The 18,206-nt window shown below is 39.0% G+C and overlaps 1 protein-coding gene across 1 annotated transcript in view; it reads right to left on the bottom strand.

Annotated features, from left to right (window-relative positions):
- The window catches only part of IQCH (IQ motif containing H), a 228,544-nt gene that overhangs the window by 90,195 nt on the left and 120,143 nt on the right, over positions 1-18,206 (bottom strand). Inside the window, exons 13-14 of the mRNA XM_061158509.1 lie at positions 6,518-6,601; positions 2,335-2,510 (exon numbers count right to left, since the gene is read on the bottom strand). Of these exons, the coding sequence (XP_061014492.1) occupies positions 2,335-2,510; positions 6,518-6,601 (260 nt within the window). The remainder of the gene's footprint in view (positions 1-2,334; positions 2,511-6,517; positions 6,602-18,206) is intronic.

The raw sequence follows: 18,206 nt of genomic DNA on the forward strand, positions 1-18,206 counted from the left end.
TATTCACAGAGATGCAAACCTACACTATGAATGTAACCCCATGAATTTGTTAGTGCCAACTACCCATCTCCTCTTAGAAGGTGAAGAGTGGACTGTGAAGATACATTTCTCAGGTAATAGGACCACAGAGCTGGAAAGGACTTTGACATGATCTAATCCATCATTTCATCTTACAGATGAATAACAAAGGACCAGAGAGGTAAAGGGGCTTGCCCAAGACCACAAGGTCATCCAGAAGCAAGGAGGTCTTTCCCGTTCTTGATGGTGTTCTGGTGTCAGACAGATTTGGGTTCATACTCTGGCCCCACTAGTAACTTAGGACTAGAAAGTGAGTATTGGTTTCCTCAGCCATAGGAGGCAATTGATCATTTCTGTCTTGCTGCTGTGTCCTAAGCATCAAACGAGAAAATGTTTGCTAAGCATTTGATAAATGTTAGCTGTTTACTCACTTTCCTTTCCCCAAATCTAGTGCCCCTTCCCCATTCCATGCTTCTTCAGTGTATCCTGGCATTCCAGATATACGGAAACTGCTTATTAGCAGCTACCAGACATTAGCTCCAGTTTCTGGATGGAGAAAATCAGGAAATTAACCACACACTAATAGCAGTTCTTTTCCTTCTTGCATCCCAATATCCACAGTAACTCTGACATTGAGGACAGGGAAAAGCTAGGAAGCACCAAAGCAATCCTTGCATTGATGGAGTTATTGGGAAGTTTCTAAGATTATAAGTAAGTGGCAAAGATATGTCCCCTTTTTCTCTTGCTTGTCCTGCTCCTGCCCTTGCTACCTCTTCCACAGCCAAGTGATGCCAGTAAAGTAGAGCTAGGCAGAGAGCTCTTATGGGAGTATTGAGGTATCCTGTTGTGAAAAAGCAAAATCCTCATTTTGGTGGTTGTTGTTGTTCAGTATCGCTAAGTCATGTCTGACTGTTTGTGACCCCCATGAACTGCAGAACATTAGGTTTCCTGGTCATTTACTGTCTCCCAGAATTTACTCAAATTCATGTCCATTGAGTTAGTGATGCCATCCTACCATCTCACCCTCTGCCACCCTCTTCTCCTTTTGCCTTCAATCTTCCCCAGCATCAGGATCTTTGCCGGTAAGTCAGTTCTTCGCACCAGGTGGCCATTTGGTAGAAGAGTTAAATTCACTGAGTACACCAGCAAAGTAGAAATGCTAGAGCATCCCTCGATCCCACTGTCCTCTCCCCAGGATTTTGGTCAAATCATGCATCTGAAGTGTCAATGGGTAGTATCTCAACATATCGATACTACTTCCTACATGAATCATGCAATCTGTTTCTCTGATGATCGAGAGTTGATTTGGGTGCATCGCACTTGTGAATGAAGAAAGTTATCTTCATCAGCAAATTCAGACACTCCTCAAAAGTGTATAGCCTATTAGGTATTAAAATGTTGATCGTTTACCATGGAAAGCTTACATTCTTGCTAAAACATGGAGAAATTCATTTCATGCCATCTCTTGCACTGCCTTATTCTAAAAACACTGCCATCGTGTTTCCATGAATTTCCCAAAAGTTCTTGTCTAGGGATAAGATTCCAGTCTGAATGCATTCCACTCATTAAAAATCAGTTTCTAAAAAAAGTTAAAAAAAAAAAATCTGAACCTTGTTCATGATGAACCATGTGTTACGGTATATAAGACCAAATTCCCCTGGAGGGAAAAAACCCATGGAATCACAAGAATTTGTTCTTGTTGTTTCATCACTAAGATGTGTCCAACTCTTCTGTGACCCCATGGACTCTAGCCCACCAGGATCCTCTGTCCATGGGATTTCCCAGTCAAGAATACTGGAATGGCTTGTCATTTCCTTCTTCAGGGGATCTTCCCGACCCAGAGATCAAACTTGTGTCTCCTGCTTGGCAGGCAGATTCTTTACCACTGAGCCACCAGGGATGCCTGTAACAAGGAATACTAGTTTGGAAATCAGAAAACAGAGGCCTTGATCTAAAGGCTGTCCCTAACTAGGCTTGTGACCACAGGCAGGCCGCAGCCTTTCTCTGCCTTGGTGTTCTCCACACAAAATTAAGAAGAAGCAACCGTAGATGTTATAAATTCACCTACTTGATGGTACAACCCAATAACTACAATTAGGCTTCAGCTACAGAGAAACTGGGCAGCAGTGGCTCAGTTAAGTCTGCAAGTTAAACTGGGATATTTATTTCCTACAGTCCAACTAGTAGTCTAATCAGTAAAGCTGTTAAACTTGCAATAATATTTCACTGATGTGTACCAGAGCGTTGCAAGTTATAAAATTTCCAATTTAATTTTACTGCATCCCTGAAGCCGTAGTAATTAGAAGACAAACTCACAGTGAAGATGTTTATAGCTTCAGGGGTGATAATTTTGAACCTGTCCCGCAGGTCACTTCTGTCCTCAAGGTTCCCCGATTTGACAGCTGCCTGTAGACTCAGGATTTTGTTGTAATACAGCAGTAACTCGTCATTCATTCGATGGGAGCAGATGTAGATGACGCTCACTTTGGCATCTAAAAACAACAGGCGCAATGTTAATTACTGGTATAAAGGTAAATGACATTATGAACTCTGGCATCAGATTGATGTTGTGCAGTTTAAAATAAAGAGCATATCCAAAAGCCATATTCAAGTTAATTTAGATTGGTTTTGCACAGATCCTAGCAATTCAACTGAACTTTTTAAACTTTCGCATTTCTCTAAAAAAAAGATAGCACCATTACCAAAAAGTAGACACAATGATTCCTTCAGAAGGAGAACTAAGAGGTACCATGGAATTGTACTTTCAAATAAATACATAGGGATTTAGCCCCCAAACTCCCATTAACCTCAATGGGAACTGCATACTGCTTTTAAAATTTATCCCATTAGCTTTAGTAAATTATAAAACCAAGCTATTAACTTTAGAAAGCTGATGAAATTGCAATTTCTTATTCTGCTTGGACTTAGGAATGTTCTATCCAAATAAATGGTCTGATTATGACCATAGCAATGATTATTTCAGGAAAGCAACCTTTTCCTTTCTTCATTCCCAAAGAGGAGTATATTATTTAAATAGGACATCTAGTGATTCTTGGTTTAAAGGAAACACTATCTTAATTTAACTGTTCTCCTTCTTAAGATGTGCTTCTTATTATGTGCATAGAAAGAAATCCTAATTAAATTTCCCATCCAAATGGAATAGTGAGATGAGATTACCCAGTCTGGGCTGCAGAATATTTTAGGGAGTATGGACAGGAAATCAGCAGCCAATGGAGTCACTCATTCATTCGTAAAATAATTGACTGATCACTAGGGACAAAGCACTTTGCTAGACATGAAAGGAAACACAGGAATCAAAGCAACCGAGATGTTGCCTGTGAGAAGCCACCATTCCACATGTACAGACAGCCCTGAAACATGGTGGAGGGTGGTAGATACACGGCACATGCAGAACAGGTGCTCAGGAAAGGTCAGAGGAGGAAGCACGGTAAAGTGTTCCCTTCATCAAGCAGGGTGGAGAGGGGAGGATGTTAAGACTCCTCTGTTCAGTTTGGCAGAGTATACAGAGCATAGACTGATTAAATTCTTGCTCAGCTGCATACAAGCCGGGGTACGTTATTTAATCTTTCTCAGCATTGGTTTCTTCCCTTGTAAGTAGAGAATAAAATCACCCAGGGCACAGAGTTTGGGAGAATATGAAATGAAAGAATGAATACACACGCACACACACATAATGCAGCTGGTGCAGTATCCAGCACATAATAAGTGCTCAACTAACTTGATGAACCAACCACCAACAGATGAACCAATCCGCCCCTACGTCCACCCTGGCTAGGCCAACTAACGGTGATTCTACACCTCACCCTCCACACTTGCGCTCCTTTTAATCAGTGCCTGGAGATTTAACACGATGAAGTAGTGTCCTCTGCTGTTCCATCTTGTTATTCCAAATCCTTTGATCTTGTCTCTCCAAACTCTTTAAAGGTACGGTGTATGCTTTTCAAAAAAACTCCCCCATGCCCTGGTACAATGTCAAGTGTGCGGGAGTCACTCAATAAATATTTGTGAGTTGACCAAAGGGATCTGGGAGAATGGAGAGATTCAGGAAGTTGAAAGTCATACACAATAGTGAGAGCCACAGCATGCAGGAGAAATCTGCTCTGGAGAAGAGCATCTTGTGGCTAGAAGCAGTGTCTTCTGAACTGGACCAGTGCTGGGCCCAGAGTAAGTACTCCATAAATGTAAATACTTAAGTGGCTCCTACGTGATGTCAAAAGCACACTGCCACATGAGCCTCAAAATGAATTAACCAAGGAGACGGCAGTTACAAAACCTGTGTTCAACTGTTGAGTGATCAAATTAGTTATCACAAATCTTGTGTTTTCAATAAAAGTCTAGTATCTTATCAAACAAGTGGTTTTTAAAACCAAACTAGTGGGGTTTTTTAAGTATTAAAAAAAGGACACAAAAACAAACAACAAAAATAATAAAGATTCCACAGCGGAAGAAAACTAAATTTTTCTTGGGAAGAAATTTCTGGGTTACAAATAATAAGAAATCATGTTGTTAATTTTAACTTTCCTGCTCATTTTGGGCAAATGAATATTATATCACTAACAGTAATATCCAGTATTATCCAGTTTGATTGTGGATCAACAAATGTTCAAAATTAACTGGTGATTTTGGAAAGGAATTAATGAGAAGATGAAATTGTTTTCATTGCTAGTCAATAGTATCAGTCACCCTCTTGCTTAAACTCATCTAGAAGTTGAAAATATTAGCCACTGAGGTCTCCCCACCTGATACCCTGACTTTACAGCCACTGTCTGAACAAGTCTTAATGTGTTCAGATTACTTTTGTTTCCCCTGAATAAGCAGAAAAATCAACACCCTTTACTAGGAATTAACAGAATTTCAAAAATGAAATCACTTTTTCTTCCACAAATTACCACTTATTTTCCTTGTTTCTTTATATTTTTATTTCACAAGCAAGTACTTTTCCTATCTTCTCATTTATCTCTAAACTTTTATTACTTCTCTTGAAGGGGTTTTAGGATTGCATTGTTATGTCATGAAGATGGTATACAAAGAAAAGGCATTTGGTTCGTAATCTCTCAGAAAGGTGCATATTAGCAAAATTTTCCACTGCAGGTAGACATAGACTGAATTATTGAGTTATTTAAAATAGAAGCCTAATACGTTTAAGTTTTCTCTAATAAAGAGAATCCTTTATGAACAAATTCTTTGGTGATGGTTTGGACTATAAATATACAGAAGGGTATATATAAAGCTAAAGAAAAAAATTAATCAAATAAATTAGAGCAAAGTCTGCCCTCTGCTGCACTTCAATGGTTTCCACCATCAGGTTTTTAGTTGGAATAGCTCAGCACTAACAAATCAATCTTAAGTCATTAAAATAATTTTTGTAAGGCTGAAAAACAATATTAGTGCCTAGATAATAGATTAAAGCAATTACCCTATTATTATTTTAGGACACTGTAAATTTCTAGTACTGATGTATTTTTGTTACCAAATGGCATTTATAAAATAATAATGATGCTGAAATATATATGAATCATGTAAAGTATGTCATTCCAGGGAGCCAGCTAAGTTGGTCATTGACAATTTGAAATTCTTCCTTGTTTTGCTTAAATAAGGGCCAAAGCAATTATATTTTAACAATACTAAGAAGTTCTTACTTGAAAACTTATTTTTTTAAAAAGGCTAGTTTTTGTTTAACCCTGAATTTCTGGCCAGGATCTCCCATACTGATTCAATATTATTGCTTAGGCTTTGAAACCTTTATTCATTAAACTTCATCTCAAACAGTGTCAAACAAAGCCATAGCATTCTGGTATCCTTCTTTCCGGGCCCCAGGTTGGTGTCTGATTTAAAACTGACCAAACCAGTACTAGAACTCGACTTTTACAAAGATGTGTCTATCACTCAAGGTCTGTGTTTCTAAGAATTCCCTTCACTAGGCACTTTCTGTTTTCTCATAACTAGATGATATATATTTAAATAGAAATCCATGGCTGATTCATATCAATGTATGACAAAACCCACTGGAAAAAAAAATAATAATAATAAAAATTAAAAAAAAAAAATCTATCTTCATTCCCCTCTTATTCTTATAATGAAAACACAATGTGCAAAACCACAGTTCTGATACCTTCCACTCATTCCTCATAATATAATAGACAATATTGACACAGATATAAAATGTTGACTTTGTTCACTGCCAGATTCAGTAAATGAAGAAGAGTTGGGGCTATAGGAGAGAAATCCTTATTCAATCCTGCAGCAAAGAGAATTAGAAAATTACCCAAGTAAATTGGTTAAAATGTCACTCATTTATTCAAGTTGATTTCACCATAAATATGTTCTTTAAAATGAAACATTCAATTGCCCTACAAGTAGAAGTACTTTTCAAAGAAAAGTACAAGCCTTTTCTTTGTAGAGTGAAAACAAAAACATTTAATCAACATTCATTGATAAACATCCTGAAGAGCCAATTGTGTAAAAGTATTTACTGTACCTAAGATGTCGCACAGCCTCCCCAGCTGCGTGTTCTGCTGTGTGTTGAAATCGGCAATATTTTGTCGCACAGGCTGGGAATATCCTAAAAGGCAAACCAGATGTCAAAACTCAGAAAGAGCAAGTCAATATGGTAAAATGGCACATGAGGATTTCAGTGTCATGGTCCACATTTCTAGAAAAGAATTGTCTCTGAAGCATCTTGCAGAAACAATCCAACTCCTAAGAATGAGGTCCTTGCTCCTCAAGGGATTAAGCATTACTCTGGAAGATGTGCTAGGCAGCATATTCTGCAACAGAGAGGTTCATATTTTTCAATACCAACAAAGCTGCTGGGAATCAGGATCACAGAAACATGGGAAAACTTTGGAAATTTAACATGAATGTTCAAAAGAGCATGTAAGAACATTATGTTCAGATTTTAAAAATATTTTGCCTTTTCAACCCATGCATCTGATGTGACATTTTGAAGTATGTCCTGGAATCATTCTCAACTGATACTCAAATTTCAGACAAAACCCTTGCTGTTGCAACTATGTATTTAAATAACTCTAAATACTAAAGAAATATGCTTCTGCTCACACAGTCAAAAGAATTTTAAAGGGCAATAAAGGTTAATGTAGGTACTTTATCAGTACTAATGAAAGCCCCACCATTTCTTTTGTGTCCATTGGAACGGCAGAAGGAAAACACGTGTGAATTCAGTTCAGTTCAGTTCAGCCGCTCAGTTGTGTCCGACTCTTTGCAATCCCATGAATCGCAGCACGCCAGGCCTCCCTGTCCATCACCAACTCCCGGAGTTTACTCAAACTCATGCCCATTGAGTCGGTGATGCCATCCAGCCATCTCATCCTCTGTTGTCCCCTTCTCCTCCTGCCCCCAATCCCTCTCAGCATTAGGGTCTTTTCCAATGAGTCAACTCTTCACACGAGGTGGCCAAAGTATTGGAGTTTCAGCTTCAGCATCAGTCCGTCCAATGAACACCCAGGACTGATCTCCTTTAGGATGGACTGGTTGGATCTCCTTGCAGTCCAAGGGACTCTCAAGAGTCTTCTCCAACACCACACTTCAAAAGCATCAATTTTTCAGCGCTCAGCTTTCTTCACAGTCCAACTCTCACATCCATACATGACCACTGGAATGTGTGAATTATTGTCCCAAAATCTTCTACAGCAGGAAAAATTTCTGCTACTTCAGGGGTTAAAATTAAAAAGTGGATCAAAACACAAACTTAAAAGGCAGGCATACTCACAAATATGCATAATTGTTTATATGAAATTCAGCAACTGTAGGTGTAACTTTTAAAAAAATAATAAAATTGCTTTTCACATTTTGAAGAGATGCTTCAATGCCTCCTTGTGGTTAGTGAGCCCAAACACATGTTTCAAGTTAAACTGCTGTTGATAAAGTGATTTTAAATACTACATCTTCGAGATGTGACAGATTTCCTTTTCAGCATAAGGAAAACTATAGCAATTCAGGCAACAGGGCTTCAGATCAAATGAACTCTGATAATTGGCTCTTTGCTTTGATGTTAGTGTTTAAACACTAGACAACGTCTGGAAATTAAATGAGTTTACAATTCATCTAAAAGTCTCCCTTTTGCTTTATGCAGATGAACTTAAGAACTAAAAAGGCAGAAGGACAAGTGGGCTGTTTGAATTATTTTTGAAAAATTATTAATTTCTGAAATAATCTGGGGAACTCTTCCACATATGAAAGTTAATATAGACAGCTACAAACAATGCCACCTTGATGTGCAGTTGCAATAATGTAACTCTTTAGATTTTGCATATGTATAATTCTGTCTATACTCAGATAAATGTTTAGGAAGATGTATTGTGAATATCATCTATCAAGACTATAAGAAGGCAGGAAAATGCCTAGAGAATAAAGTATGATTAAGAAAAGTGCCTGAGAGCATTCTACGAACGCATTTCCTTTCAAAAGTAAAGATAAAAGGCAGTGTGAGATGGCTCATTAAAATGATGTCCAATTTAAAATCTAAAGGATGTCTGATCACATTCTTGCCACATATGCAGCATGTGAGTAAGTCTGTGTTTCAGTCAATTACTTGAGCTCAGTTTTCCAACAAATTACTCAGTACCTTTGTTACCCTCATCAAGGAGCATATCAAGTGTCTATGCAGGATTATGATAAAACTGTTCACTCTGTTAACCCTACAATTACACCCATATTACAGAACTGTATATTAACAATCTCAGGGCATTGTTACAGAGGATCATATGGAACAACTGATAGGAAAATATTGTGTAAACTGTAAGTTACTGTGTAAGCAGAACTTATTTTAAAATTACAAGGTATGAGGACTTCCAAAGCTTGTAACAGCAAAAACAAATTCTGCCACAAGCAACAGATCATTCCAAACGAGCAAGACACAATGCAAGGCACATTGCCATCAGCAGAGCAGAAGTTAGGAGTCAATTTTTTTAAAAAGTCAGATTTATTCTTATGTTTTGTACATCCACAAAGTACACATGTTGACACCTTAGGTGAAATGACCTCATTGATGTGGGTAGCACATATTAAATACAATAGTGACTTAACCAGGAAACTGTCAGCATGGATGTTGTGGCCCTGAGGAGTTCAGCAGACACGGCCAGTGGCAATGCAACGTCATATTTTGGAATACAATCTACGAAGTCATGGATATATCAAAGGTGAGACCAGAAACACCACAGGAGTTTTGAGAAACCTTCTACTTCAACCCTCTCCCATTACAGATAAGGAAACTCGGGTAAGTTCCTTGTCTCTTTTCCAAGATAACATAAACCTATAAATTATTATATAGTTCAGATACCTCATCTTTAACTCTTGTGACAAATGTGGTGTGTCAAGTAAGAGAGATGACAAGACTCCCAGTGTGAGGAGAGAACTCCAGAGGGATAAAGAGCTTTTGCCAATTTTCTCACTTTTATTTTCAGTTGCTGTGTCAGACAGAATAATGGCCTCCAAAGCTGTCCTCGTCCTAATCCCCAGAACCTGGGAATACGCTAGGTTACATGGCAAAGGGGAAATAAAGCTGCAAATGGAATGAAGATTTCTAATCAGCTGACCTTAAAATAAGGAGATTCTCCCAGATTATTTGGCTGGACCCAATGTCATCACAAGGACCTTGAAAGTGGAAGAGGGAGGTGGCAGAGCAGAGCAGAGGTGACTATGGAAGAAAGGCACAGAGATGCCACGTTGCTGGCTTTAAAGATGGAGGAAGCAGACCATGCTTTCCTTGTTCATTCCATTGTGGGTGGCTTCCAGAAGCTGGAAAGGGTCAGAAGACAAATCCTTCCCTAAAGCTTCCAAAGGAATGCAGCCCTGCCCACACCTTGATTTAGCTCCTTTCATACTTCTCCCTTCACACTTCAGAATTATTACCATGAAGCAAAAAATTTGTATTGTTTTAGTCAGTAAGCTGTGGAAACAATAACTGTCAAAAATTCTTAAAACTATGGAATACCAGGCCACCTTACCTGCCTCTTGAGAAATCTGTATGCAGGTCAAGAAGCAACAGTTAGAACCAGATATGGAAAAACAGACTGGTTCCAGATTGGGAAAGGAGTACATCAAGGCTGTATATTGTCACCCTGCTTATTTAACTTATATGTAGAGTACATCATGAGAAATGCTGGGCTGGATGAAGCACAAGCTGGAATCAAGATTGTCAGGAGGAATATCAATAACCTCAGATATGCAGATGACACCACCCATATGGCAGAAAGCAAAGAGGAACTAAAGAGCCACTTGATGAAGCTGAAAGAGCAGAGTGGAAAAAACTGGCTTAAAACTCAACATTCTAAAAACTAAGATCATGGGATCTGGTCCCATCAGTTCAGTTCAGTTCACTTGCTCAGTTGTGTCTGACTCTTTGAGACCCATGGAGGCAGCACGACAGGCCTCCCTGTCCATCACTGACTCCTGGAATTTACTCAAACTCATGTCCTTTGAGTCGGTGATGCCATCCAACCATCTCATCCTCTGTCATCCCCTTCTCCTCCTGCCTTCAGTCTTTCCCAGCATCAGGGTTTTTTCCAGTGAGTCCGCTCTTCATATCAGGTGGCCAAAGTATTGAAGTTTCAGCTTCAACATCAGTCCTTTGAATGAATATTCAGGACTGATTTCCTTTAGGATGAACTGGTTGGATCTCCTTGCAGTCCAGGGGACTCTCGGGAGTCTTCTCCAACACCACAGTTCAAAAGCATCAATTCTTCGGAGCTCAGCTTTCTTTACAGTTCAACTCTCACATCCATACATGACTACTGGAAAAACCATAGCCTTAACTAGACAGACCTTTGTTGGCAAAGTAATGTCTCTGCTTCTTAATATGCTGTCTAAGGTTGGTCATAACTTTTCTTGCAAGGAGTAAGCGTCTTTTAATTTCATGGCTGCAGTCACCATCTGCAGTGACTTTGGAGCCTCCCAAAATAAAGACTGCCACTGTTTCCACTGCTTCCCCGTCTGTTTGCCAGGAAATTATGGGACCAGATGCCATGATCTTAGTTTTCTGAATGTTGAGCTTTAAGCCAACTTTTCACTTTCCCCTTTCACTTTCATCAAGAGGCTCATTAGTTCTTCACTTTCTGCCATAAGGGTGGTGTCATCTGCATATCTGAGGTCATTGATATTTCTCCCAGCAGTCTTGATTCCAGCTTGTGCTTCTTCCAGCCCAGTGTTTCTCATGATGTACTCTGCATATAAGTTAAATAAGTAGGGTGACAATATACAGCCTTGACATACTCCTTTTCCAATTTGGAACCAGTCTGTTGTCCAGTTCTAACCATGTCCAGTTCTAACTGTTGCTTCCTGACCTGCATACAGATTTTTCAAGAGGCAGGTCAGGTGGTCTGGTATTCCCATCTCTTAAAGAATTTTCCACAGTTTATTGTGACCCACACAGTCAAAGGCTTTGGCATAGCCAATAAAGCACAAATAGATGTTTTTCTGGAACTCTCTTGCTTTTTTGATAATCCAGCGAATGTTGGCAATTTGGTTCCTCTGGTTCCTCTGCCTTTTTTAAAACTAGCTTGAACATCTGGAAGATCATGGTTCATGTATTGCTGAAGCCTGGCTTGAAGAATTTTGAGCATTATTTTACTAGTGTGTGAGATGAGTGCAATTGTGCAGTAGGTTGAGCATTCTTTGGCATTGCCTTTCTTTGGGACTGGAATGAAAACTGACCTTTACCAGTCCTGTGACCAGTGTTGAATTTTCCAAATTTGCTGGCATATTGAGTGTGGCACTTTCGCAGCATCATCTTTTAGGATTTGAAATAGCTCAACTGGAATTCCATTACCTCCACTAGCTTTGTTTGTAGTGATACTTCCTAAGGCCAACTTGACCTCACAATCCAGAATATCTGCTCTAGGTGAGTGATCACACTATCGTGATTATCTGGGTCATGAAGATCTTTTTCGTACACACCTTCTGTGTATTCTTGCCACCTCTTCTTAATATCTTCTGCTTCTGTTAGGTCCATACCATTTTTGTCCTTTATTGAGCCATCTTTGCATGAAATGTTTCCTTGCTATCTCTAATTTTCTTGACAAGATCTCTAGTCTTTCCCATTCTATTGTTCTCCTGTGTTTCTATGCACTGATCACTGAGGAAGGCTTTCTTATTTCTCCTTGCTATTCTTTGGAACTCTGCATTCAAATGGGTATATCTTTCCTTTTCTCCTTTGCTTTTCGCTTCTCTTCTTTTCACAGCTACTTGTAAGGCCTCCTCAGACAGCCATTTTGCTTTTTTGCATTTCTTTTTCTGGTCCAGTCACTTCATGGCAAATAGATGGAGAAAAGTAGAAAGAGTGACAGATTTTATTTTCTTGGGCTCCAAAATCACTGCAGACAGTGATTGCAGTCATGAAATGAAAAGACACTTGCTTCTTGTAAGAAAAGCTATGACAAACCTATACAGTGTATTGAAAAGGAGAGATATCACTTTGCTGACAATGGCCCCCATAGTCAAAGCTATGGCTTTTCCAACAGTCATGCACAGTTGTAACAGTTGGACCATAAAGAGGGCTGAACACCAAACAAGTGATACTTTTGAACTGTGGTGCTGGAGAAGAGTCTTGAGAATCCCTTGGACTGCAAGGAGATCCAACCAGTCCATCCTAAAGGAAGTCAGTCCTGAATATTCATTGGAAGGACTGATGCTGAAGCTGAAGCTCCAATACTTTGGCCACCTGATGTGAAGAACTGATTCATTGGAAAAGACCCTGATGCTGGGAAAGATTGAGGGTACGAGGAGAAGGGGACGATGGAGGATGAGATGGTTGATGGCATCATCGACTCAATGGACAAGAGTTTGAGCAAATGCTGGGAGAATAGTGAAGGACAGGGAAGCCTGGCAGGCTGCAGTCCACGGGGTCACAAAGAGTCAGACACAACTGAGCGACTGAACGACAATAGCCACTAAGCTGTGGTGACTGGTCAGAGGGCAACAGAAAGCTATTATGAATGTCTACTTTCCCTTACTCCCAGTAAGAACCACCCTCCAGTGTACTCCTCTTTCACCTCTAATTGAAAGATGGGGGATGGGGTTTGAGATCCCTAATTAGAACTCAGAATAAGCACTCAATAAGTATCATTGTTGTTACTATTATTTTTCCTAACCTCAGCTGAGCCAGACTTAAATTCTTGAAAGGAACTCTACTGAAATGTAGGGAAATCATTACTACAACATGCACAAATTACTTGGGCTATCAAAACACTGCTCTTCTAGCTTATGGAGCTGATCGACCCTAATTGCTGTCAGATGTACCTGACTTCCCTTTTCTAAGAAGGTTCTCCATCTTCTCTTACTGTCATTCCTTCATAGGCTCTCTTCACCACTTTCCTCATTTTGTCATTACACATTCCTTTGCTAGCTTGTTTATTTGTTTGTGGTACATCACTCCTTCCCCCTGCATCACTCTGGCTCCATTAGTCAGACTGCAAGCTCCATCAGAACAGGAACGCTGTGATACTCCCAATCAAATGAGTCAAGGAAATGTGCCTGAAGAGCCTACTCAAAGAATCTGTATTTTAAATTCTTAGCCCTTTCTCTATTGTGTTTTCATCACTCCCTCCTCTCCTTTCAACACTCATGAAGTTGGGTTCTCTGACCTGGAGAATTTCTGGGGAACTCAAGAAATGGTAAGTGGGATTTGTAGCTTTCTCTAGGTCCTTATCAGCATAGAATAAAACAGCACTGGCATAAAGGGACACGCTCTCTTCCTTACCACTATAGAGAAGAATACAGATTCTTTCCTTATGCCATCCTCATCACCTGCAAAGTATTCATAGTTTGATAAAGCATTCCATCTTTCCTCAAAATATTATTCTCTCTGCTTCATATTGAAAAATGGTACCTGAGTGCTGTCCCTTTTAAGTTTTCCAACTACCATACTTTTGGTCTTCTGTGGAACCAAGGATGCTCATTAATGGTTACTGGCTATCATTTCTCCATCTTAATTTCTGCCCTCATCTTCTTTCCCATCCCTGTCTTCACCCCGACACAAACTCCTATCAGATGATGCTAATTGCCTCTTTGCAACCCAGTAAACTAGTCCTGCTAGGATTGACTTTTCCTTCACAGCAACTGCAGAGACCCAAGCACATGAGCAAGGCCATGCTCAGTGGCCATGACTCCTTGGGACTGTGACAGGCCCCTACTATTGCAGTAAAATCAAGTATTCTTGAACCCTGCTTATTACTCTGTGGTTGACTCCTAGTTTATTTTGTCTCCAAGTCCCAGACTGTACAATTGTACCTAAGGCAGAGAAGGGGTTAATAACAGATTTCCAGTTACTACATAGTTGTCATTCATCCCGTCATTTTGACCTGAGGTGGGAGTCACCCATGTCTCAGTTTGATGAACTGGAGCAGTGGTTCTCAACCTTTTCCCCATTTGGAAACCCATGACAGGCGATGTTCAAATGCATCACACACTCCAAAGGGCATATGCAGAGTTACAAAAGCAGTAGCTGTAACTCTATCCCTTTCTCTTCCACTCAAGAAAGCATATAAGATGCAAGCTGAGCGAGGGTGGCATTATTATAGAAATCATCTTGAATTGTTTCAATTCATAAAAAGTTAAACATTAGTGAAACTTTGGACTCTAATAATAAAAATTTAGGGAACATGAAACATACTTTACAAATGATTGCACATCAGCATCCCGCAGTCATCTAGAGAAATGTGATCTAGACATTATGGTTATACCCTGACTTTAATTACTCGTGCACGTGTGAAGGCACAGGATGCTGAGCTAGGAAATAGATGGAGCAAGAGGGAGGCCTGTCGGGTTATGTATATGGTCCATCCAGTGCCAATTTGATGAAAAAAGAACTGAGGGTTGGGATTACCCTGGTGGTCCAGTGGTTAAGAATCTGCCTTCCACTGAAGGGGATGTAGGTTTGATTCCTGGTCAGGGAACTAAGATCCTATATGCTGCAGGGCCACTCAGCCACATGCTGCAACTTGAGAAGTCTCAGCTCTGCAACTAGAGAAAGCCCATGCACCACAACAAAGACCCAGTGTAGACCAAATAAAAACAAAGCAAAAACGAACAAACAAAAAACAGATTAAAAAACTGTTTTGGGGGGGCTTCAGAGAGAAATTAGAGAAATTTGTGATGAGGTACACACAGGAAACATAGGAGGTACTCAAATCTTTGCTGAGTTTTGAAAACATTCTCAAACCAAACTGGCCAAATGGATTCTGTTTGGTGCTGAAAGCCTTTCCCTCAAAAGAGTGAAGACTTTTTCTTATTCAAACTTTTTGTCAGTGACATACATAGCACTGTATGCAACTAAAGTCAGTGATTCTCAAAGCTTGGTCTGGGGACCTGGGGGCAGGAGGCCTGGAAGGTTAAAACTCTTTTCAAAATAATACTAAGATGACATTTCCCCTTTTCAATATTATCCTGCCACAGAATATAAGTTCATTGATTTCAGATTCCACACTGAAAGTAAATCTTAAAAATAATCACTGTTGAGTTTTGATATAAAATCAAAGTAGAGTATACAGTTATCTGAAAAGGCTAAAATATACAAAATATTCCTCCCTTTTCCAAATACCTATCTGTGTGAGGCCAGGTTTTCTTCATATGCTTAAACCAAAACAGTATACTGCAACAGATTGGATGCAGAAATAGACAGGAGAATCCTACTACCTTCTATTATGAGATTTGCAAACTTGTCAACTAATGCCATTCTTCTCACCAAATTTTTTTTTTTGTTTTGGAAAAGAAGGGTCTTTTTAAAATAAAAATATGTTTTCCTAGGTTAACATTGGTAATGTGCTTACTATTGCTATTTTAATATAAACTATTTTAAAGTATCTCAGTTTTAGTTCCTAATGTGGTAAATATGCACAGATATAACCCACATAAACCAACACTCTTTAGGGTCTTCAATGGTCATTACAAGTGTAAATCTTAGGCCCACTGAACAAAAATTTTATTATTTTTTATGATAAGGAGATGAAAAATATATTTTATCTTAGTATAAGTAAGACTTTCTTTGAACCATATCCTAATATTAATCATTTCATCAAAAGCCCAGGAGCTGATGTCACTTGACACCCAATTGAATGCTGTTTCTGTATTTTAGGGTACAACATCTGAAAGATAGTTCAAGTTCAAATGGGTCATTTAATATTACAAGGTCATGGGGCCAACCCTGATCTAACCAGTGAATGCATGTTGATTTGGATTACTTGGACAAATATAACATGGATGAATAGAAATATGTCTTCATTTTATTTGGGGCTATAAAGAAATCTGAAAGTTTCAAGCATATTTTATTCCTGATCCCCAAAGATCTGGATTGTCTGGAAGATCTTGGCAGTACATCTGTTTCAAAAATCTAGTGTGGCAGAATCATAACTAAACTGAGGGTTCCATCCTTCTTGCCAAAATACACTTTGAAGGCTGCAAAGATTTGACTGAAAGTCCTGATTTCCCAGCCCTGAGGTGAAAGCAGAAGAAATGTATCGTGTCTTTGAGTTGTCAGCTTGAAGTGGGAAAGTAGAAAAGGGTCAATGTGCTCAGAGGCACAGTAAAAATGTGATTCAAAATATACTCCTCTGGGCTCTGGTCCCAAACCTGATCACAAATGAAAGTGAGCATAGTTCTTACCTTCTGGTGAAAAGGGAGTGGGGTTAGGAAGGAAATGTCTCATGAGCATTTGGGATATAGCAGTTGTGCATAAAAGTTAGTTTCTCTGTCTTTCAGGCTTTTGTGACAATACAGAGCAACAGAAAAACATTTTCATGAGCCTTGCAGTAACAGGATCCACAATTTTATGGACTGGAGTATCTTAGAGACCAGGAATTCTGTTAGCCTCAAGGATAGTTTGCTGAAATAATGCACAGATGGAAAAAAATGAGGCTGAACTATATACATTCCTTTTTGCCATTAAATCAAGAAGCAATGAAATAAAAGATCACATGGAGAAAAGGGGAAATCCCACCTCAATACATTCCCTATTTGTATTTTAAAGGAGGAAGAGAAGTGACAGAGCAAGGTCATCACTGGGAGTTTAATTGGTTGGCAGCAGCCTCATATACCTGTTCACGTTATCAGAGCCCCATACTCGGCACATCTCGTTTAATGTTAACATATTTTAAAATGCCACTGAGCTTAAGTGTACAGCAGCAAGTGATGCACTGTAATAAAGAAGCACGGGGGTGAAATTAAAAGTGGAGGAAGTAACTTGGCCAAAGAAACTGGAAGCAGAATTAGTCTGTAGGTTTTATTTAGACCTCTGATTTTTCTAGAGGAAAAATCTAGAGGATTCTTTGTTGCAGTTCTTACTTAGCTTGACTGATAGATTTTACTTAAAATAGACCCTAGTATTCTATTCCTGCTATGAACCATAGTAGATTATTTTGTTATAATTATATGTCATTAATAAAAATGATAAAAATGTGCAATATCCAATTAAGAGATGAGCCTATATAACCTGGAAAGGATTACTTTCTTTTCATCATCTTATAAAATTACAAAGCCAGTCTGTTTCTTTGGACAATTAATCAACAACATCCTACCTCTCCTGTTGGTTAAAAATAGCTAAAACTTTCTGTTATATCTGGGAGTACTTCCAAAAATATATAACAGCAAGTCATGTCTCACAACTCCTCCTTTCAAAGAGGTGATGGCTCTGCAATGTATAATTGTCTTCATGCTCATCAAGCCATAGGTTTTTAAATACATGGTAAATATTTTGTGGTCACAGCTACTGAAAGGCCATCCTTGGTGCGATTGGGGTCTGGAGGATGCAATTACTCATGTGTGTGCAACACTGCATACAAAAATAACCAAATGCCTACAACTGTAATATATTATGCAGTTATCAGCTACTAAGCTTTCATTTTGGGGGTTTAAATAAGTTAGTGCAAGCCCAATTGGTTAGCACATGGTATAATTATTTCTGGGGCTAATTCCACACCAGATCTGATTAGAAGTCTCCTATGGAAATAGTAACAGAGGACAAGGCTGCAACATGTATTAAATATGTACCTGAATCCTACATACCTACCAACTGATTTTGATTAGTGAATCCCTTTCAATTAATGGAATTAAATTACTATATTGAATAGATTGAGGGGGCATGTATTTAGAGAAAAAAGTGCTTCACTTTCATATACTTCTATTACCAGAAATTACGTAGATAAGTCTCCAGTGCAGGT

The sequence above is a fragment of the Dama dama genome, chromosome 12 (assembly GCF_033118175.1).
Source record: "Dama dama isolate Ldn47 chromosome 12, ASM3311817v1, whole genome shotgun sequence".
NCBI lineage: Eukaryota > Metazoa > Chordata > Mammalia > Artiodactyla > Cervidae > Dama > Dama dama.